Source organism: Aureobasidium namibiae, assembly GCF_000721765.1.
Source record: "Aureobasidium namibiae CBS 147.97 unplaced genomic scaffold scaffold_17, whole genome shotgun sequence".
Lineage (NCBI taxonomy): Eukaryota > Fungi > Ascomycota > Dothideomycetes > Dothideales > Saccotheciaceae > Aureobasidium > Aureobasidium namibiae.
In genome coordinates this window covers 44,184-66,563 of record NW_013581192.1, presented here as the reverse complement: position 1 = coordinate 66,563, position 22,380 = coordinate 44,184, and the positions used below count along the sequence as shown (strand labels likewise).

The 22,380-nt window shown below is 52.1% G+C and overlaps 8 protein-coding genes across 8 annotated transcripts; 4 read left to right on the top strand and 4 right to left on the bottom strand.

Annotated features, from left to right (window-relative positions):
- Positions 1-76: 76 nt before the first annotated feature.
- On the bottom strand, positions 77-592 carry M436DRAFT_66492 (uncharacterized protein; the record flags this gene model as incomplete). The annotated part of the gene is made up of 1 exon (XM_013568910.1): positions 77-592. One exon carries the CDS (start codon positions 590-592, stop codon positions 77-79), a length of 516 nt encoding a protein of 171 aa, XP_013424364.1.
- A 2,901-nt stretch (positions 593-3,493) lies between these two features.
- M436DRAFT_54089 (uncharacterized protein) lies at positions 3,494-7,134 on the bottom strand (the record flags this gene model as incomplete). Its single annotated transcript, XM_013568834.1, has 2 exons — positions 3,494-4,239; positions 4,290-7,134. The coding sequence occupies 2 exons, from the start codon at positions 7,132-7,134 to the stop codon at positions 3,494-3,496; spliced, it is 3,591 nt and encodes a 1,196-aa protein (XP_013424288.1).
- A 1,807-nt stretch (positions 7,135-8,941) lies between these two features.
- On the top strand, positions 8,942-10,162 carry M436DRAFT_54004 (TPR repeat protein-like protein; the record flags this gene model as incomplete). The annotated part of the gene is made up of 1 exon (XM_013568820.1): positions 8,942-10,162. The coding sequence occupies one exon, from the start codon at positions 8,942-8,944 to the stop codon at positions 10,160-10,162; it is 1,221 nt and encodes a 406-aa protein (XP_013424274.1).
- A 160-nt stretch (positions 10,163-10,322) lies between these two features.
- On the bottom strand, positions 10,323-12,275 carry M436DRAFT_84680 (uncharacterized protein; the record flags this gene model as incomplete). Its single annotated transcript, XM_013568953.1, has 3 exons — positions 10,323-10,553; positions 10,610-12,012; positions 12,254-12,275. 3 exons carry the CDS (start codon positions 12,273-12,275, stop codon positions 10,323-10,325), a joined length of 1,656 nt encoding a protein of 551 aa, XP_013424407.1.
- A 605-nt stretch (positions 12,276-12,880) lies between these two features.
- Positions 12,881-13,882, top strand: M436DRAFT_66488 (NAD(P)-binding protein; the record flags this gene model as incomplete). Its single annotated transcript, XM_013568909.1, has 1 exon — positions 12,881-13,882. The coding sequence occupies one exon, from the start codon at positions 12,881-12,883 to the stop codon at positions 13,880-13,882; it is 1,002 nt and encodes a 333-aa protein (XP_013424363.1).
- A 234-nt stretch (positions 13,883-14,116) lies between these two features.
- M436DRAFT_75407 (calcium transporter ATPase) lies at positions 14,117-17,345 on the bottom strand (the record flags this gene model as incomplete). Its single annotated transcript, XM_013568952.1, has 2 exons — positions 14,117-17,107; positions 17,241-17,345. 2 exons carry the CDS (start codon positions 17,343-17,345, stop codon positions 14,117-14,119), a joined length of 3,096 nt encoding a protein of 1,031 aa, XP_013424406.1.
- A 921-nt stretch (positions 17,346-18,266) lies between these two features.
- M436DRAFT_66486 (uncharacterized protein) lies at positions 18,267-20,045 on the top strand (the record flags this gene model as incomplete). Its single annotated transcript, XM_013568908.1, has 1 exon — positions 18,267-20,045. The coding sequence occupies one exon, from the start codon at positions 18,267-18,269 to the stop codon at positions 20,043-20,045; it is 1,779 nt and encodes a 592-aa protein (XP_013424362.1).
- Positions 20,046-20,815: 770 nt separating this feature from the next.
- M436DRAFT_75405 (mitochondrial carrier) lies at positions 20,816-21,927 on the top strand (the record flags this gene model as incomplete). Its single annotated transcript, XM_013568951.1, has 4 exons — positions 20,816-20,877; positions 20,931-21,672; positions 21,725-21,868; positions 21,904-21,927. 4 exons carry the CDS (start codon positions 20,816-20,818, stop codon positions 21,925-21,927), a joined length of 972 nt encoding a protein of 323 aa, XP_013424405.1.
- Between the last annotated feature and the right edge of the window lie 453 nt (positions 21,928-22,380).

The following is a 22,380-nucleotide window of genomic DNA, read 5'->3' as shown; positions in this document are numbered from 1 at the left end:
TAATGTCCAGCACCACCCTTCTGCCCTCTATCGTTCATCATGATTGTCCCATGCAGAAAGAACCCTTCAAGGGCGCTTAGTAGCCAGTAGGCACGGGAACGGGAGCAGTAGGGTAGCCCCAAGCGCCGGTTCCAGTAGGAGGCGGACCCCAAGCGCCGGTAGGGAAAGCAGCATTGCCGGTAGGAATGGTAACAGCAGTGGCAGTGGGCTTAGGACCCCAGTTACCCCAGTTGCCGCCCCAGTTGCCCCACCAGAAGCCGTCGTGACCGCCTTGACGGGCACCTTCGAATCTCTTCTCGAAAGGCTTTGCGACGGTGCCGGTGGGTGCGGGACCCTCGCCGGGAACCCAGCCTGTAGGGAAGCCAGTGGGGAAGGGGTTGAAGCCGCCGGTGGGTTGAGGCCAGCCAGTGGGCAGAGGGAAGCCGCCGCTGGGTAGAGGGAAACCAGTTGGGTGGGGGAAGCCACCAGGAGGGCCGGGAGGGTGAGGAAAGGCTCCTGTAGGGCGAGGGTGCCAGCCAAAGTGAGGAAGAGCAGCGGCGAGGTTGAGGTAGAAGGCAAGAGCCGAGACGATGAGAGATAGTCTTGCGAACATGTTTGCTCTATTGTGTGTGTATTCTCTTGATGTATGTGGATGACAGATTGAATGGGAAAGATGTGTGGTTCAGCGAATGTTGCTTTGTGCTTCCAAAGAAGATGTAGAGAGCGACAGAAGAGATGATGAGATGCAAGAGGAAAGGGACCTACAGGGACACAGCATACAACCTCTTTATGTACCTTCTACTCCGTACTGCAACGCATTCCACGAAGCGAAAAACGAAAAAGAGACTTTCAACCTCTTACAGCAAGAGGACAGGGATCTGCCACCAGCAAGCCACCGATGGGCTCCCGAAACATAGCCACCTACTTCGCATGCACGATGTCCGTGGTTCGGCTGCCTGCATATCGATGAAAGAGAACCCTCCAGCCTTTTTCCGGGCCAGGGTTCGTTTGTGGGAGAGTGCGCAACTCGGAAGCAGATAGAGTACCAGAAGCAGAGGCCAGGTCAGCTCCCGTTGGGTCGCTCAACCTTGCACACACTTGCCTACTCGACTCACCACCACTGATTGCGGAATGTCCGAAGGCAACGCCGTCATGCGTGCTTCCACCAGTGGCCGTTTGCTATCCATGACAGACACTACTGCTCACCAGCAGAGGCAAGATACGCAGGGGGTTGACCACGGCCCCATGCTCCGATTGTGTTACGCGTTCGCCAGCCAGCGATTTGCTTGTTGATCTTATCAGACGATGACAGACAGCGAGCCAGATGAGCATCAAGCATGATGTGGAGACTCCTCGTCTCTGTGATGTTGTCGCTACGATCTCTGTGTTGTCCGTGACAGAACAGACGGCCTGTCGAGCTTTTGCAGATTATGTTTGTGTTGAGAAGTTGACCGGGGATCGAGGTGTGGAGATCTGCCCGAGTGGAGCCCTTGCTCTCTCAGCCACTGGCCGTCCAGCCTCTTCTCTCACAACGTACAACCTTGTTCGCTCTTCTAATCATCATATCTTTCTCTCACCACATCATCGCATCCGGAAGTCGCAATGACCTAGCCACACATAGCGAGTATCTGGAGGCATCTTTCTATCACCATTGTCTGCAATGTCGTCTGCTGTCAGTCGAGGAAGCCCCTCAGATGTCATCAAGCCTGACGAGCGGCTCTATGCGTTTCAGAACAACCTCTCAACATGAACCCATGCGCAAGCCACCACAAGGTGCCAAAACCGCCGTGTGGATGGCGGGAAGAACGGGATGGCTGATCAAACCTGCATGGGCAAACCTTTGTCACAAAACAACCAAAAGAAAGCTGCCAGATTCCAACCATCTCTTGCCGAGCTTTTACTTAACCCTAAAGTCACGTCCTCACAGAGACTGGCGAGAATTGCCCTATCCTTGCTGCCTATCTCCCAACAATGAGACACTGATCTATTGGTATTGTATATGGATTGTTTCGTCGCCTGTTGCCGCCATCGAAGTCCAACACGTATGACAGGCTGGGTTCACGCATAGTCACCTCAAGCATCGTTCGGTATTCGAAACTGCTGTAGGAAAGATATGGCTATCCACATGTAAGTGATGCGGATCTCTACATCTCCTAAAGCTCTTCTCATATATCTCTTTCTCATCCATTCTCATCCGTTTCACGAAAGAGGCGCATCCCAGAATTTTCCAAACTCATCCTTCTGTTCGATATCTTGGATCTCATGTCAACTTCTGAAGGCGAGCAGGCCCACTGGTAACTATGTGTCTGGATCTAAGGTTGTGTCGTGGCTCTCATTGCCTTGATGCGGTACCGAGGGAGGCCACGGCTAGCTGCCGGTATCTCCAACGTGCCTGCATCCCGCACGACTGCGCGCACATCCAGAAGTAACAAAGTCCTGACGTTCGCAGCTCCGAGGAGTCCCAACGGTCCATACGCGCATCCAGCTACGACATTCCCATATGCAAAGATATATCACGCCGGCAGCTGTAAAAACGCACGGTTGTTTTAGCAGATCGAGAGTGTCCATCAAGAGTTGATAACACCACGACTCTTTCATGGACTTTACTACCGTGTAAAGAGCATTGTGCGTTCTGATGGGCAAGAAGCACATCATACCAAGAAGACTGCCCTCATCGTCACTTGAAGAAATCTAGATGGCCTCGGGGTCTTGGCCTTCGGGTCTCCAATCGAGACAGGAAACCAGACCTTTAGACTTTGACTTGGCACTATTCGCAATCATTGGCATCTTTTGTTTTCGACGACATCGCAAGAGATAAGAGGCTTAACATCTCAGGAAATCCAATACTCCGTACAGCAATAGAACTCACAATCTGCTCACCCACGTGGAAACAAGTCTGCATATACGAACAGCTGACACATGAACCCCGTAAGCGCTATTGGACAACAAATTCGCAATTCTTTTCTGAACTCAAAGATAAGAATTTCCGGAAGATAAGAGCTGTATATCTTGCCTATCAAAAAAAAGTACAAGATACAAACCAGATGGTGTCAGCGTGCCAAGTTTATTGCTGACCGCATGCATTTCTATCGAAAAGTGTACAAAGTACAATACCACTGCCCTCTCGGTAATTTTTCGCAATGTTCAGCATAATACAAAGACCGAACAATGCTTTGGTTCGTGGTTTATGCAGTCCTGCAACCATGCAATCATGCAAGGTCCCCCCAGCAGGGCTGTGACACGTCTCAAGCTTCAACGATCGACGACTCTCCCAACACAGCATAAGCACTCAGACTCGCCTATATCACGCACGTGTTTCCGATATACATATCGAGAAGACTCTCGGTTCTCATCGCATCCAGTTTTGCCGACTCGATGGGATAGGCCAAAGCCTATCGAATACTTTTCTCTCTACCCGGATAATCCGAATTGGTGAAGAGGTATAATAAAAATACACATTAGGGATTGCTTTCATCTCGAATCAGCACCACGACCGTTGCGGCTTGGGACTCCTCTAGAATTCCTCGAATGGGTCGACCTCCAAACTCTCGCCAAACATGCCCTTTCCTATCATCACATCCTGTGCATTGCTTCCTCCCCTGCGTTTGCTTTGAGACGTGTGATCTACGGCGAATCCTCTACCGATGAAGGCATCCATTCGTACAGTTCCGATTGAACGGTCTGAACCTTCCCGATCGCCTGTTTTGAGGTTCGGACGGATCGAGCCATTGGCAGGAGCTTGATATGTAGCTGTGTTTGATGCTCTCCGCGCGAAAACATTGGACGCTGTCATCGAGCTATCCTTGGACAATGTTGCAGCTGGCAATTGGGGATTCGTGCTGCTTCGCTTACGCTGATGGCGACTGCCAGCAAACTTGGAAATATTCGGAGGAGCAGTTGAATCAGCCGTGTCCAGCCGCTTGTGTCCTTCGGCACGTTTGGGTGCCGACATCGATACAATTGTCGTTTTCGAAGGCAATATGGGTCCTGGCAGTAATGAGGATCGTCGTTTGTGTCCGTTTCCAAGTGTGGGCTCAGCTTCTGGCGATAGGCGTGGCACCAGAGGAGGACCTCGACCCGACTGCGCAAGAAAAGACAGAGCTGTGAGCCACAAGTAATGTCTCTCTTTGTTTGATGCAGTGAGCTTGAGAGCTCGCTCTGGTGTCAAGATGAGTATGGACCTGTCGAAGATAGTCTCGTGCGAAGCGCTCTTATGAAGCGGTGTCGTGTCCTTAACATCAAGCACTGATTTGATCACCACTGACGAGTGTTAGTTACAAGGGAAAGATATCAATGGCACAGTCACTTACGTTTACGTCCGGGTTTTCCAAGCAAGGCCGGACCTGAATTTGGCTGTTTGGAGCTCCACATGACTGTTTGTTCATACGGCGAAAGCCAAACCCATCTCTTGTGGCGTACGCCGCTGGTTGCTCCTTCATCTGTCTGATCTCCACGAGACTCGCCGATACCAAAGGAACGACGTCTTCGAACGTACTTCCACATCCACTCGCCTACCATAGTGCCTGCAATCGCGTCCACGATGACTTCGTCTTGACTTTTCTCTTCCTCTTCTTCCACTGCGCTATCTTGGTCGAAGTCTGGAGAGTCCAGGATATAAGACTTTCCGTTCGGCACACCAAGTTCTTCATGTGTCGGTGTCTCTATGCCCGGAAGGAGCAAGTTGTCTTTCGATGGCGTGTCGAATGCCATTGATTTGATCGGTTCAAGGTTCGGTGCTCTTCTCCTTCTTCTTGGAGACATGCGAGCATTCGTTCTCATGGTGCCAGATGATTGTACCTTTCTAAGGCCGCCATCTGGAGCGATCCGAGAATCATTACTTGAGCGATGTGATCGCATTGAATGAGCCTCACGTCTAGTGGGACTTCGCGATCCTTCATTGCTAGGAGGTCTCGAGCTCATACGGCCAGGTATCGGAAATGGTGGCGGCGGTGCTGCGCCGTAACTACTAGCAGTATTGGGTCTGCTGGAGTTGCGCTCATATGAACTGAAGAAAGGTCCTACTCTCACGGAATGAGATGTTCCTCTTGAACTGGGCGGGCGACTCTGGTTCGAGCTACCGTCAGACCCCATTCTCTTGCTGTGAGCAAATACAGACGGCCTCTCTGGACTGACGACAAAATTTGCAGGAGAAACCGCGCGATTCTCCGGTACAGTCTTCGGAGGGCCATTGAACAGTGAACGTACGTTCGGACGAGTAAGGCCTGGCATGTTTCCGAAGATGGCTCTCATGTCATCACTGGACTCGGCTAATCGATCGTTGACATCCGGGTCATCATACCAGTGAGATGGTGCGTCTTGTAGCGGATCTGACTCTGACTGCTGGTGTTTCTCATGAGCTACCGAGCGAAGCTTGGGCGGTGGGAGAACGATAGGCTTCAGTGGGAAGCGATTACCATCCTTGCTAAAGGTGCTACGATGCATGGCGACTCGATGCTTTGTGGTTGTCTGCGTCTCATGACTTGCATTGAAGCCACCTTGCTCCAGAGCGCTTGGCAATAGATGAGGCGGTAGCTTGATTGGTCTTCGGTCAATTTTGATCTCGTCTGTTTGCACTCCAGCATCCGACATAGGCGTTGCGGCAGCTACTTCGGTTTGCACAGAGCTACTACGCATACCGGGGGGAAGGACACTCTCACCAGTTCTGGGCGACATGGGAGGCTGAATGGTGATGGCTGGGACTGGAAGGACTTCTACCGGAGCCATAGAAACGTTTCTTCGTGATGCCAGATCACCTGCAACAGCGAGATCTGTTTGTGTCGAGATTGATTGGTATATTGATTTCGCTGATATCTCTTTGTGAGCATCTACCATGGCAACATAGTGTGGTGTATCCGGAGGGCTCATGGGGGCCTCGACTAACCGATCTGATGTTGCCAGATTCGGTAGTCTTGGCTGGTGGCCTTGTTCGGATGGTTTCGCCTGGGTGGGTACCATGCCAGATTCAATTGTTCCGTTCTGATCGACTGTCAAAGTCTTTGGTGCGTCACCGGTGGTTTCAGCTTTCTGTCTCGCCGGACTCGAAGACCGTGAGAAACTCATCTTCGCCATCTGCAACCCAAATCTCTCTGCGAAAGAGGGTGTCCTCAGAGACTCAATGGATGCTCCTCGTACTGCTTCTCCTTCCGTGAAAGCATCAGAACCGCTCTTGACTGTCAGACCAAGAATCTTCTTTGCTTTGCGATCCGAGATGGCTGAAGTTCTAGAGTTGATGCTCGAGCGGTTTTGAGCAAACAAAGGGAGGTCCTCATCTTCATCTCCTTCGAGGTCTTCCGTCTCGTACTCCTCGTCGTCCGAGTTGAGCTCGTTGGCCAACGAAGTCATACCTGGCCTTCTGATACTGCCAACAGAGGGGGCTAGGCTTCGAATGCTCAAGCTGCTCTGATTTCTTGCATGATTTTCACGTCGGAAAGTGCGGACGCTGGCAGCATCACTATCTTCCGAAGCATCCTCGGACGCTTGCTGAGCTTGAGAGGCAAGATGGTGGGTCCTTACTTCCTCTACCACAGCGCGCAGTCGCGTCTCGGAGACGTGGACCTTGTGCTCGAGTTGACGCTTCTCGTTCTGCCACGACTGTCTCTCTTTGTCCCATGTCTCTCTAGACCGAACGGTCTCTTGTTCCAAAACCTTTGTCTTCTTGTTCGCTGCATCCAGCTTGTTCCGTAGTTCCTGGTTTGCAGTTTTGACATTGTCTCGCTCGCCGAGTAGACCCTCGACAGCATCAAAGGTTCCATTCTCGAGGAGTTTGAACTTCTGCTCCAACTGCTTGGCCTTTTTGGTGCTCTCGCGAAGTTGAGCAGACAAATCTCCATTCTCAGTGTTGGTGGTCTTGAGACTTTCTTCGAGAGTGTCGATGAACTGGTGTTTCGAGTCGAGTTCTCGTCGCAACGAGAGAATTTCGGAGACTAGAGATGCATGCAGGGTGGGGGTGAAACGGTTCGCATCGAATGCATGGGCGTTGGCATCTCGGCTTTCGGATGATGCGTCGAACGAAGAAAGCAGAGAGTTGGTGGAAAAGTCACGGTGTTTAGCACGGCCGCGTGAGGAAGGTTTCGACGTTGCGAGTTCCGGAGGGGTGTGTTCAGGCGTTCGTGCAGGTGATGCCAGGGCACCATACTGAAAGTAGTCGGTTGACATGATGGCAACGCGACCAGGCGTATAGCAGTCAGAGAGTCACTCTTCCTACTTCATGTGCAGTTCAACAAGTCATGACTTGAGGCGTGCTGGCGGTATTGTGCAAAGAGGTGTCCGCACGAGATTGAGTAAGGTCTCGAGGGGAGTGGTAGCGAAAAGGGGAGAGCAAGAAACCAGAACAGAGCGATTGAATGACGCTGTCAGTCAAGATAGCCGGTGTTTCAATCTATAGAGATTTGGACGTGAATAGAGAAGATTGGCCGGATACGCCGATCATCAGGGAGAGGAAGGCTGATAGATGAATCTGAGAAGGAGCGGCCACACTAATACAGGTTGTGATTGCCTCAATCTATACCACAAAGAGAGGCGCACCTTCCCCACCCCGCTGACTGTGCAGCTGAGAGTCCATTGTTGACATTGGGCCGTGGACTGGGCCGCCTGTAGACTCGCAATGGTAGAGAAGGCGCTGCATGTGCGAACCCGCAGCTGTGGAAAGTGTGACTGAGCAGAGTGCCGGGTGTGCACGGATCGTCTGCAGAGACAAGCGCGCCGTTGCTCCATGCAAGGGACTGGCGGGATCGACTCTGTATCTGCACCGTTTTGCGCTGCTCGAACAAGCTTCTGTTTCACCACACCACATCTTCCAACGTCTGCTTCTGGTGGTGAAAAAATGTGTTACTTGACACGACACTGCCAATTTCAACACCAGAACTAGAAGTTAAAGCGAAACAGATTGACTCGTCTCTGGAGTCCGACTTGGCAAGCGCTCGAGCGTTCGTGAAAGGGTGTGACAAGGATGGAAATGGGCTTGTGCTTCTGCTGATCACCTCAAGGCTCATTAACCAATCGATGTCTTGAGCCCTCGTCCTACGTGAGTGACTGACACTGTTGTGCCTCTTGACATTACTCTGTCCAATCGCAAGATCACACGAGAAGCCTCTATTCAACTCAATGAAAGCCGCGCGGGCTGGATATTTGGTATGAGCGCCGCACGGCAGAGGAACGGCATGTCCGAAGCATCATCACAAGGGCTTCCAAGACCTTTTTTCTATCACGGTAAGACATGGTGATATTGCAAGCAGATTTATCATAACACACATCTGCATTGATATCAGGATCAGATGCACAGCACGATATGCAGGCCAATCTTCATCCGTGGAGGTCACAATGGTCATGGGGCAGGTCTGGCCGCTGTGTAACGAATTTCGAGAAAAGTTGATAAACAAACAGATCTCATTCGCAACTCTCCAACAGCCACACACTGATCAGAATACGGACCGTAGGTGTCACAAAGTACAATGATTGGAAGAGAATCCTCAGAAGCGAGCCGTATCTGAAGAAAAGATGGAAGCGATGATTTTAATTTGCTGTATAGGGGACAACCCTGGCTCGGACGAAGGTGTCCCGGATCCCGAGCCCCGCCATGTGACGCTTGATTTTTTTCTCGAAACCATCAATCGTCAGGCCGACAGGTTTCTGACACTGCCTTGATATTTCCGAATCTAGGACTTGAACCCAATCGAACAGCCTCGATTGATTCTCGGGTACCAAGAAACATACACTTACGGACCGGATCGTCGACAAGACCTTAATACTCAACGAAGCAAGCACCAAAGCACTTGTACCCGAGGAAAAGAGAGAAAGAAGCTCCCGTATAAGGAGTCTATACCACAACAAAATGGCGTCGCGTATCCAAGAACTCCCCGATGACTTCGACGACAAGATCGACCTGAACAAGGCACCCGCCGAGACACGTGGCCCTGCACCGCCGTCCGCAGCCGGCGACAGTGGCCTCTCGTTCGACAAGATGATGGAAGCAGCAGCCAAACACTTCCCAGCCAAAAAGGATGCAGCACCAACCTCAAACGACCCATCTCAACCAGGCGCTCAACTGCCCCCCGGCATGGAAACAGCCAGACAGTACACAGCAGACGAAATGTGGCAGATGCTCAACAAGTCCCCGCTCTTCATGACCGAGCTGGACGAGACGGGCGAAGACGGCGGTGAAAACGTAGCCCTCGAAGCAATCAAAGCCCTCGCCTACGAGGGCACCCGCGCCGAAAACGCCGCCTCCTTCCGCGAACAAGGAAACGAAAACGCCCGTCTTAAGCGTTGGAAGGACGCCCGTGAATTCTACGATCGCGCTCTGGGCGCTCTGAAACTGCCCCAGAAGCGTGCAGATGCGGTCGAAGGCGACGAAGACGTCGAGCACGACTTGGTCGAACTGGACCCAGAGGAAGAAGCACGCAAAGAAAAAGAACACGAAGAGGCATCACTGGTCAACCGCGCCCTCTGCAACCTCGAATTGAAAAACTACGGCTCATGCAACCGCGACTGTGCGGCTGCTCTCAAACTCAACCCTCTGAACGTAAAAGCATACTACCGCAGCGGCATGGCAAACTTCCACCTCGACAAACTACCCGCAGCAAGCTGGTCTTGCGACTTGGGTCTCAAAACCGACCCGACCAACAAATCCCTGCTTATCCTGCAAGAAAAGATCGCAAAACGCAGAGCACAGATCGAGAAAGCCGAACGCGAACAGCACGAACGAGAAGAAAAAGCCCGCAAAGAAAAAGAAACATTGGCACTGGCATTGAAAGGCCGCAACATCGCAACGAGATCCACAACGACGGCACCACCTCAACTTGAAGACGCAGCCGTGCAACTCGAAGACCCGACGGATGCAGCATCGACTCTGAGTTTCCCTTGCTTACTCCTCTACCCTCTGCACAACCAAACGGATTTCATCAAGTCCTTTGCCGAAGACGAATCAGTAGGCCAACATCTCGAGTACATTTTCCCATTGCCTTGGGACGAAGACGAGCAATACCTACCCGAAAACGTCGAATGCTACATCGAGACCACAACAGGAGGTCTGGTAAAAGCAGGCAAGAAGATGGCATTACTCAGGATATTGAACACCGGCAAAGTGGAAATCGTGGATTCTCTGCTCAGGATCAATGTTGTGCCAAAGAACAGAGCACAGGAATGGGTGGACAACTTCAAGAAGATCAAAGCTGCCGCTAAATAGAATTAGAGCATTTGATCTAAAGTAAATCATGAATTTGTTTTGCCTTACCGTCCGTATGCAACTTCTCTTTTACCCTGTCTATAGTAACATATGATGCTTGTTCCTTTGTTCATAATCATCTCCCATCTCTGTTGATATTTGTTGTAAATGTTGTCCCAGCTCATCTGGTCAGATAACACATGATGCCCCAGAGACAGCGGAATGCCTCTATCCTGTCACTGACGTTGAACAAGTCGAACCATTTCGATCGTTGCAGCACCGGATGGCACCAGTCCTTGTCATCCGGTATCGTGTCTGGGAAGTTGCCGGTGGCGACAAAGTCGAGGTAAGCACCGTGTACTCGCAACTTGAGGATCGAGACGTGATAGTACATGCTTGATAGCACGTAAACCTGCAAATTTTTGTCAGTCATATATCTCGTGATCAGTCCTCACTACTCCTCCTTACCGTGTCCCACTCGCTATCCTCGTCCTTGCCAATGGCCTGGTATTCGGTAGCAGGGTCCCAGAAGGATCGCATTGGCTCCATGGCTTTCCATATCTCGTACTGCGGCCTCTTCTTTTTCCTTTTGCCAGCAAAGTGAGCAGCAGCCTCCTTGCCCAAAGCTGCAGCAATGAGGTCGCTAGCATCGTCCATGTCGGGTGTTTCTGGTTCTGCGGCATCCGAAGCCATCTCGCTGAACCAGTATTTTCCGCTTTTAGGAGCCGGCTTTGCCCATATCTTTTCTGTACGACCTTGTCGCCGTCTCTCTTGCGCGAGGTGCAAAAGACTGCCAATCTCTTTCAGCTGATCCAGGCGTAGCTTATCCCGCTTCTCGTCGTCAGACCCAAAGTCGAAGTCTTCCAGCTCTTTGCGAACGTATGCAGCCATGAGCGGTCCTTGCAACAAGTGCCTCTTTTCCTTCTCTTTCGGAACGCGATGTACCAGGAACGACTGATAGTTGACGGGCAAGCGTACGCCGCTCAGTAATAACGTGGGATGCACGCGCGGCGAACCGATTTTGCAGCGGAAGGGAAAGGCGGCTGCTTCCATGAAGCCCTTGATGACGTCCATACGATAGACCCAGGGCATCTTACTGCCTGTAGATGTGCGTCTACCGCGGTACAGCTCTCGCAAGAAATCATCTGAAGAGGCATCAGAGCCATTGGTGATCATCTTCGAAAGCGGCGGAGATTCCTGATCTCTTGCAGTAAGTTCGCTGAAGGTTAGTGGTGTAGCAGGAGGTAAATCAATAGGCTCATGCTCTTCCAGATTCCGTACGTCAATCATCATGTCTGGATCGGCGAACTGTGGGTGGTCTTCTTCGCGAACGCTCTTGCCGTCATCGTCCAGGACGAAATAATCATCGAGGTCTGTTTCCCAATGCTCGCTCATGCTGTGCAGAGCAGTGAAGAATGTGCGGAAGTCGCTTAGGCGAATCTTGTTTAATCCTTCGGGAAGGTTCGTACGAGTGACGGTGCGGTAGGCAATGTCGTTCTCAGTCTTCAACTCGACAAGTCGTGTGACAAAGTTGCCCTGGTTGTAGTTGGTATTCTCGGCCATAGTGGGATTCAACTCTTCGTCGTTGGAGGGCATGTACGGACGGCCTTGGTGGTCTGTTGGAACCAGCTGGTCGACAGGGCACGGTGTTGCGAAACGAACATTCAGGTCGGCGTAGAATTTTGCTGTGATATCCGAGACCCTGCGCGACTGGACAAAGTCGCGGCGCAAATCAGGACGGTCAGACTCATGGTGCCAGTCTTTGATTCTCAAGGCTTCTTGTCTGGCGTAGTTGGGCAGACCAACATGGGTCGGCGGGTCGGGTTGGGGTCGTTCCTTGAAGGGATCGATGTAGCTGGCGTAGTTGCTCGCTGTGTCGCATACAGTCAGAGGGTGGAGGAATGGCACATTTGAGAAGGGTCTGGGAGGTGCAGAAAGACGATTGGCATTCAGAGCGCTACCTAGGCACACGACTGTAGGTAGACAGGGACTGGCGCACCGAATGCGACAGGTGCAAGTATCTTGGTCGACTTGGCTACGCGAATTGCAAGACAGCTCATGTGCGCCAGTGTGCCCCAAGGAATGTGATGATTTGCGAGACGACAAACGTACCAGCACCGAAGCCACCAAACATGATGGGTGATTAGTCGAGTCTGTATGCAGACCAGCTTGTGGTATTACGTGTTACGGCAGGTGGGACAAAGCGAGAGTGGTGGTGAAACAAGAGGCGAAAAGAAAGGCGCGAAAGAAAAGCGCACGTAGATCAATCACTAATGGGCGGCAGCATGGTGGGTGATAGGTCAAGTCATTGGCGAAGATGTTTTGCAAAAAGGAAGTGCAGAGAAGGGACAAGATTTTGGTGTCGACGCGTAAATTCCTTGTTGCCTTCATTCGGAACCCCTCAGGTCCCTCTCGAGTCTCTCGCAGCTCCCTGCCCGCGAATGACGGCGCGGCGTTCGGGAAAGCACGACTCGCCGCACTCACGGCCCGAATCAATCTTGGGCGTTGCTTGTTTCCGCCCGCCGACTCCGGGCTTGGAGAGGTAAGACGGCCCCCGGCCGCTCGGAGATGGGAGGCAACGACCCCACTATTCTCCCGCTGGAGGAAGGTACAGCCCGCAGCCACGCGGGTCATCAACGATTGAGGGGCAGCCGCAGTTTCCTCATCATCAATCTGACATTTCTGACTTGCTCAACATCTGTCTTCCACCCATAAAAAGTGTAATCTAGAGCAGTCAAAATGGTTCTTACATTCGGCATCATCGGCACCAACTGGATCACCGAGTCCTTCATCCAATGCGCTCAAGCAACAAACCAATGGAAGCTGGCCGCTGTTTACTCTCGCTCTGAAGACTCCGCTCGCACCTTCGCCGACAAGTTCGACGTCAAGACCCTTTACACATCTATCGACTCTCTTGTTCAAGACTCGAACCTCGACGCCGTCTACATTGCCTCGCCCAACTCTCTCCACTACTCGCAAGCAAAGACGGTCCTCCAAGCAAAGAAGCATGTCATCCTCGAGAAGCCCGCCACCTCGACTCTCGCCGAACTCGAGCATCTGTTCAAGATCGCAAAGGAAAACAATGTCTTCCTGATTGAAGCCTACCGCCATATTCAAGAAGTCAACTACAAGCTCCTCCGCCGCGTCTTGTTCGACGACAAGAAGTTGGGCACTATCTTCGGTGCCAGTCTCAACTTCTCCATGTACAGCTCGCGCTACAACAATGTCCTCGCTGGCGAGACCCCCAACATCTTCAGTCTCGAAATGTCCGGTGGCTCCCTGGTAGACATGGGAGTATACCCCGTCACCTTCGCCCTTGCCCTGTTCGGCAAACCCAAGTCGCAGACATACGCTCCCTTCATCTGCCACACTGGAGCTGATGCCGGTGGCTTCATCGTCCTCCAATACGAGAAGTTCGGTGTTCAGATTCAGCAATCAAAGTGCTTCACATCCTTCGCTCCTACCGAAATCTACGGCGAGAACGGTACCATCAGCCTCAACTCCGTCACCGACATTGCGAGCGTAAAGCTCTGGGACCGCAAGACCAAGCAGACCGAGGAGTTGGCAGAGAAGAAGGTTGATCTGAACTTGCAGGAAGAGGCTGAGGAGTTTGCCCGCATCATCAACAACAAGGACGCCGATGCTGCTGCTAAGCTCGAGCAATTGAGTTACGATATTGTGTCCGTCACCTCTGACCTGAGAAGGCAGAATGGAATTTTGTATCCTGCCGACAAGCAATAGATACTGCCTGTGCACCAAGACCTGTATATTATAATGTTCCATATATGATTCGTGTCTCTGAACCAAAAGTTGAAAGCAAAAAAAGTTACGTCTTCTGTATTCTTTCCATCTCTTGTACCCTTGCTATGCAAATCGTGTTCCGACAAGAAAGCCTACGAGAACATTGAGAACCGCTCCATCTCTATAAAAAATATACACATAGTCAACCCCGTCATCCGACCACTTGCTACTTGTTTACACCCTGCTACTATATCCACCAAGCACATTCCCCTTGGCAACCCTCCTCTCATACCACTTCCTCCCCTCGTCAACCCAAAACACCGTACTCGCCAACAGCACCAAACCCACCAGATCCCTGAGCCCAAGCGCCTCAGTCTGGAACACGCCCTGCAAAGGCGGGAAATAAATGACCAAAGCCTGACCCAGCAAACTGCCCGCTACAGCATAATTGAACATGGCATTTGCTTTGTGGCCCGTAAACTTGATTTCGCCAAGAAGCAAAGATTTTGTGGCGCTGCGGCAGGTGAGGGCGTTGAACATGTCGAAGAGAACGAATGCCGTAAAGGTGAGGGTGGTGTCGCGGGGTGAGACTTCGTGGGAGGCGAGGTCGGTGGTGGAAAGGTTGGAGATGTAGGTGTACAGTGTGCCTGCCATGATGACCAGTGAGGATTGCAGTACACGGCGAATAAGGCGGGGTGTAAGGACGCGTGCGTGACGGGGTCGAGGTGGTAGTTGCAGCATTGTTTTATCCACGGGCTCTACACCCAATGACTGGGCAGGAGGACCGTCCATGAGGATGTTGATCCAGAGGATTTGCATGGCATTGAGCGGATTCTTGTAGCCGAAAGCACTGCTCAGCATCACAAGACCCAAAGCAGCGGCAGATGTGCTGAGTTGGAAAGTCAAAAAGTTTTGGATGTTGTGGAAGATGCCTTTGCCTTCTTCAATGGCGGCGAGGATGGTGCTGAAGTCGTCGTTTGTTAGAATCATGTCTGCGGCTTCTTTGGCCACGTCGGTGCCGAGTTTGCCCATTGCTATGCCAATGTCTGCTTTTTTGAGTGCTGGCGCATCATTGACACCGTCGCCTGTCATGGCCACGACATCGCCTCTTGATTGCAATGCTCTGATGATCTTCATCTTGTGATCTGGACTCGTTCTTGCAAAGACTGATGTGCGCGAAATCGCTTGAGCGAGATCCTCATCACTCATTTGATCCAGCTGGTCACCACGCAAGACTGGTGAACCAAGGGCTGATGACATATTGATAGGCATGCCTAGCTTTTTCGCAATGGCCACGGCTGTGGTCTCGGCATCACCAGTAATCATGATAACCTTGACTCCGCCAGCCATGAGACGGCGTATAGAACGATCCACACCCTTGCGAGGAGGGTCATTCATACCCACCAGGCCTGCAAAGCAAAGTCCAGTGTATAGATGGTCTTCATCGGCCAACGAGGAACCCTCAGGCTTGGGTGATGTGCCACGGGAGATGCGACGATCCTTGGATTCACGAATCGAACCGCTCGCGAGGCCAAGAACACGAAGTCCATCTTGCGCCATATCTTCGGCTGCTTTCAATGCTTCCTGACGTCTCTGCTCGTCCAGAACGACTTCGCGTCCTTGCGAGGTCATGTAGGTATCGCAGCGACCGAGAACACGCTCAATAGCACCCTTGATATAGGCTGTTGCAGCTCCATTGATTTCTTGTGGGTTGTGAATGACCACACCCATCCATTTGCGCTCTGAACTGAATGGCGTCTCGTTGCGCCTGCTTCCAATGTTGTTTCTGATATCATCTTCGCCAAATGCGTCCAGAAGATCGAGTAGCGCTACATCAGTTGGCTGACCTGTCCAACGACTCTTTGCATTCGCCAAGTCGCCTCCCATGGTCGAAGATAGGATAGCTGCCGAAGCCGCTGTAGCATGAGAGGAAGACTCGGAACCCAATCTTCCATTGTTGACAATGTTGCCAATACGTAAAATGGTGCGCGTAGCAGAACTCGAGGGAGCAGTTGCATGTACCTTGACCACATCTACAGGGGCCTCGTCGTCAAAATGCCACATTTTGGTAACCGTCATATGGTTCATGGTCAGAGTTCCGGTCTTGTCGCTGCAAATAACATTGACAGAGCCTAGAGTTTCCACACTTGGGAGCCTACGCACGATGGCGTGTCTTTTTGACATGCGAAGAACACCAAGAGCCAGTGTGACGGTGACGATGATAGGCAGACCCTCAGGGATAGCAGCAACGGCAAGTGAGACACCAATCTGGAACAGTTCCAGGAACGGTCTACCGCGAATAAAGCCTATGAGCATAATGAAGGCGATGATCCCAAAGGACATGTAACTGAGCTCCTTGCCGAGGTTGTCCATGGAGAGCTGTAAGGGTGTACGAGGGCTCTCGATCTCCTGCAACGAAGCAGAGATGGCACCGAATTCTGTACCACCTCCGGTACCAATCACAATACCTTGTCCATAGCCTGAGCGAACCAGTGTTCCCATGAAAGCAATGTTCTTCTGCTCGTTCAGACGGAGGTCTGCACCCACGGTACCTGAAGCCTCGGACGCATATACAGGCGAGCTCGGATATCCTTCTCTTTTGGAAGCTGTGATGCTTGCTGCAAATTTGTGTACGGGCTCGTTTTCACCAGTCAGATTGGACTCGTCGATGGAGAGGTCTGCGGCACGGGTGATACGAATGTCGGCGGGAATGCGGTCGCCAGTGTGGAATAGAACGAGGTCTCCAACGACCAGTTGGCCAGCGGGTATAGTCATGGATGCCTTCTCGGCATTGGCCAAAGAAATCTTCTCGGCCTCCTCCAGAGTATCATTGTCGGGTCTGCGTTCGGCGCTGCGGATGACGTGGGCCGAATGGGGGACAAGCGAATTCAATGCCTCCATAGACTTCTCTGATCGGTATTCTTGCACGAAGGCGACGGTGACAACAATCAGGACGGCAATAGCGATACTGATGGCGTCCTCCAAGTTGCCCATGACTGCTGAGATGGCAGCTGAGGCTAGAAGCAACAATATCAGCGTCTCTTGAAACTGCTTGACGAATCGCAGCCATAATGGTTCAGGTTCCTCGTGAGGTAGTTCGTTCGGGCCATCGCTGTGCAGACGTGTGGCGGCTTCGTTGGGTTGTAGACCATGTGTCAACGAGGTGGAGAGGCGCGTAGCAGTATCCTGGGGTGTGAGGACTGCATGGTTGGCTGTGACGGTTTGCTGCGAGGGAAAATGTTAGGAGCAAGCAATTCTCGACCATGCGGCGTCTAGGGGTCGACGCGCAAGCGGTGCAGCAGAGGGCTGGAGAGGAACAGGCTGGAGAGGACAGCAAGGAAAGATGATGTGTAATTACCGGAGTCCTCTGTCGTGTCAAGGTCGGACGAGCTTGCTCAGGGGGTGCTAGATCCTGCCTCGAGGCATTGTACATGGGCAAGGCCGGCGTGGACGAACGGGACATGTCAATGGACGACCGTCAACATGGAGGCGTGGTGCGCTGAGATGTACGGCAAGAACGGAGCCGGACACGGAGCAAGCTCTTGAACTGAGTTGCGGGAGTGTGAGTTTGTCGAGGATAGCAATAGGAGGATCAATCAATCCAACGCTCGAGTAGTGCCTAGGGTACGTGGCCTAGCCAGTCGACGAATGCGGAGAAGGCGCTTCGTTTCTTCTGAGTTGGCCTATTAATATCGAAAAGGGAGATGTTCGGTCTTGTGTTCGAGCTGGTATCTCCATGTGCTACACTGCCACTTCATGGTCAAGCATGATTGTGGTCAAGAAAACCCGGCAATGGTCATGTCGTCGGCCATGCGGCGCCAAATGCAGGATACAGCTGCTTGCGTACCAAGCTCGAGCCTTATTCCCGCCTCATTCCCTGATCAATCCATGATTATCGCGAGGCATGGCCCTCAGACAGGAACATTATTGACAAGTAAGATGACAATAGGCAGCAGCGACAGTAATGATATCCCAACTAAATTATCAGAATCGGGATGAATCATTCGACTGCGTAGACCATTGACGCAAAGCACAATACCGCTGCTTGGGTAGACACACGGCACGTGACTGGATCTTGGTCGGTGGAGCAACGATTGCTGAAGCGCGCGAATCCGCGATCCGGCCTTGGTCTCCCTCCCATACCACAGACATTCTAATCAACCACACGCGCCACCTGTTGCATCTCTCCAAAATCACGCCGACGCCTTTTTTGACCCACGCGATCGCCATAAATCCACTTGAATTTCTTGCGCCGCGTGTGTAGTGGCCTTGCGACAGGCCGAAGACTCAAAAGTCAAACCCACGACGCGTCGCTGCGCGTCTGTCCTGTCGTCACAGTCAACACTGACGCCTTCGCTTCACACAATACCCAACACCACACACCATGTTCTACTCGGAGACTCTCTTGTCCAAGACGGGCCCTCTTGCTCGTGTCTGGCTGGCTGCCAACATCGAGCGCAAATTGACCAAGAACAACATCTTGCAATCAGACATTGGCAGCAGTGTCCACACCATTATCAAGAATGACCAAGCTCCTATTGCTTTGCGCCTCAGTGGTCAACTGTTACTCGGTGTCGTCCGTATCTACAGCAGAAAGGCTCGTTACTTGCTGGACGACTGCAACGAGGCCTTGATGAAGATCAAGCTCGCCTTCCGTCCTGGAAATGTCGACCTTCCTTCCAACCAATCACACATTGCGAACCCTGCCGCCCTCGTGCTTCCCGACACAATCACCGAGCTGGATCTGTTCGCCCCAATGCCCGACCTCGACGAGCTGCTACTCGACAGCACCCCTGGACCTGGTCAGGACCCTACACTTCTGGACTGGGGCACTAGCCAGCTTCTACCCGAGAGTATGAACACCGCCGACGCCACTCAGACTCTTCAGCTCGAGGATGACGATTTAGGTCTCGACATTGGCGACATTACCGAAGGTGCTGCCGGCGGAGATACCAGTATCGAAATTGGTAGACGTGAGGAGGCCCCTCGCCCGGAAATGAACGACCAGAGCATGCTCTTTGCCGACGATTTGGACCTCGATATCGGAGGCGCCGAAGATACCATCGAGAAGGATGTTTCAATGGCTCCTCTGCCCATTGATGACGACATCGAGATGGGTGGTCTTGATCTCCAGATCGAAGAGAGCAACCTCGACGCCTTGAATCGTGCCGATGTTCGTCGTGAGCGTGATAGTGTCTCGCCACTTTCGTCCGTTCGCTCCAGCGTCGAGCGTGACCTTGAGCAGACTTTCCAGCTTGAGCAACAACCCACTGAGATTGAACAAGACGAGACCATGATTCAAGCACAACAGCGTGCCAAGCGCCGCAAGGTCCTGCCCGCTGATCTCAACACCGAATTGCAAAACTCTCAAATCCGCGCTCAACAGGAGGACCGCAGCAAGATCCTTAAGGCTCCCACCTTCCTTCCCAGAGATCCTGTTCTCCTCGCACTGATGGAGATGCAGAAGAACGGCGGCTTCGTATCCAGCATTTTGGGTGATGGTCGCAGTATGGGCTGGGCCCCCGAGTTGAGAGGTGTATTGTCTCTCGAGGTTGTGCGCACAGCCGGCGAGCTCAAGCGCAAGAGAGACAGTGGACTCCCTCAAATTGAGATTCCAGAGGAGGAGGAAGAGACTCACGCTCTGCCTGAACTCGAAGATATTCAGGACCCAACATTCGGTGCTGATGATCTTGCCCCCGCTTTTGGCGGCGAAGACATTCCTTCTGTCATTGAGCCTGTCCAGGAGGAGGAGATGGAGTCTTACTCCCCAGCACCCGCTTTTGACGAAACTACTATGCCTGTTCTGCACCCTGCCGACTCTGGCCCAGTCTCACTCGGCACCAAGCACGCCGTCCACCTTCTGCGCGAACGCTTTTCAGACGAATCCGGTGAGATGCCATCAGACACCGATCGTGCCCAACGCAGTGTCCTTTTCACCGACTTCTGCCCTGAAGAGCGCACCAGCAAGCAAGACGCCACCAAGATGTTCTTCGAAGTCCTAGTCCTCGGTACAAAGGATGCTGTCAAGGTGGAGCAAAGCTCAAACGAGTTGGGTGCTCCACTCCGTATCCGCGGAAAGAGAGGTCTTTGGGGAGATTGGGCCGAGATGGGAGCTGGTGGCGAGATTGCAAGCCAGCGTCCCGAGGTTGCTGTCACCATTTAATGGCCTACTATATTTTACGTTGTGACGTTCTCGAGTGGTTCTCAAGGCGTTCAGGGGTTTGGTGCTGATGGCGTTCCCTAAGGGTGTGCTTTATATTGATGGCTTCATTTGCGAAAAGCTACGAGGGTCTGATCGTGGCTTGCTGAGCGAGCGATGACAAGCGTTGCATGTGGTAGCAGCTATCAGGGCAGGATGAGGCTACTATGGGCTTACTTTTCTTGGTTTTCTTGATCAGGTTGCAGCCCTGACTTTCCATTGCATGCGGCAGAGTTATAGGGCATTCTTTGCGATAGTTTAGCTGTAAGTTTAACAAACGCTTTGACAAACAGTCGCGGCATGAACGGGACGGCAGCTCCCGTTTCCGTGAGAAAGTTCACACCTTCCTTCCTTCGCAACCTGACCTAGAACATGGTTGGCATGCCAATTTGTACCTGATTGTGATTCCGCCGGAAGACCCGTCACTGTCGTGTATATCGTATTCTTGGATCATCACCGTCTCCTGCCTTCAATGCCACCAATCCATCTGTGAGAGGAATGTAGTCTCATCCGATGACAACCTGATGGTTGGTCGAGAAAATGAATGTATACTCGAGCTCAAAATCACTGGCCGCTGCTCTGACCACGCATGCATCTAAGCACCCGGACTTCTGTCATAAGAGGATACCGCGCGAGGTGGGGTGTGCCTGATGTTGAACCCTGATGCAAAAGACCGCGCAAGTATTCCAAGTCTCCACTTTCAGATGCTCAACCTGTTCCTGTGCAACCTTGCTATGGCGGACGCGCAACAGATTCGATTGTCAGAGAGGTCGTGGCCGCATCTTGTGGCTGGCGGGTAACTTGACTTGGCACATTTGATATTGCCACGATGCTAACGTTGATGTATAGAGCCGGCGGTATAACCACTGCAATAGCTACAGCACCACTAGACGTCCTACGCACGCGGTTCCAATCAAATCTTTACTCGAATCTCTGGCAATCCAGCGCAGCCGTGGTCACGCCTCAGACATCATTCATGAAAGCATGGCTTGAGCGCGTAAAGATCACAAGTCGAAGCGTAATCATGTTACAAAAGGTCCAAGGTTGGCGAGGATTGTATACAGGACTTGGACCGAGTATCCTTGGAGCGGTTCCGGCAACTGCGGTCAACTTCTACACGTATGGGAACTGCAAACGTATCTATGCAGATTGGTTCGGCCTCAGAGAGAATGCATCAAGCGTCCATATGACTGCTGCCATGACTGCAGGCATCGCCACTGGTACAATCACAAACCCAATCTGGGTCATCAAGACACGCATGCAACTGGACAGCTCACCAACAACTCCACGACCTCGTCACCGTACCAGTTTGCAATGTGTCATGCACATCTTCGAACAAGAAGGTATCCGAGGATTTTATCGTGGACTCAGTGCAAGCTATCTCGGTGTCGCGGAGAGCGCCCTTCACCTTGTCCTCTATGAACGGCTCAAACAGATCTCACAAAGCAGTATCGTCGTGCCTCGAGAAGTGTTTGATCGCCAACAATCACCACTACGGAAACCATGGGATATCATCTTGTCCTACGTTGGGGTCAGCGGCTCCGCTGCCATCGCCAAACTGATTGCTGGAGTGATCGCATACCCTCACGAAGTCAGTACACCTTTCATTCCCATGAACAACGACTGACTTGACAATGCTATAGGTTCTGCGAACACGTCTACGTCAAGCTCCACTTCCCAACGGAGATCTCAAATACACGTCGTTGAATCAATGTATCCGAACCATCTTGAGAGAAGAAGGGCTTCATGCGTTTTATGGAGGAATCATACCGCATATGTTACGTGCCGTACCTTCAGTACGATCACTCTTGGTGTGTACGAGACGGTTCTATACTACCTTCAATAACGGCAGTCTTTGAGATCGCTTTGCTTCTGCTAGCTAGAATGATTTCCCGTAACCACTTTTGTTCGTTCAAGGGAGGGCGTGGTATACGACAATCGCAACATGATTCGTACCCTGAAGTTCTCTGACAGGCGGGCAATTCCAAAAGTCAGCGTAATCGATTTGAGCCTGTCTGGGATTGTGTCTAGCTTCTGCACAGGACCTTGCTAGCGATGGAGTGCTGCACTTGCCCTCTCCTGGTCTCCATATAGATACCGATTGAACATGCCGACCACAGCCCTGATCTCACAATAAACTGAGTCTTCGGCTTTAGAGTGCAAAGTTTAACAAGCACTTTGACAAACTGTTGTGGCGCGTGCGGTCCGGCAGCCACCCGCTTCCGTTAGACCTTGCGTGTGCCTTTCCATTCTTCTTCTGTCTCCTTCGACGTCCTCAAATCTGCCTTCTCCATGGGCT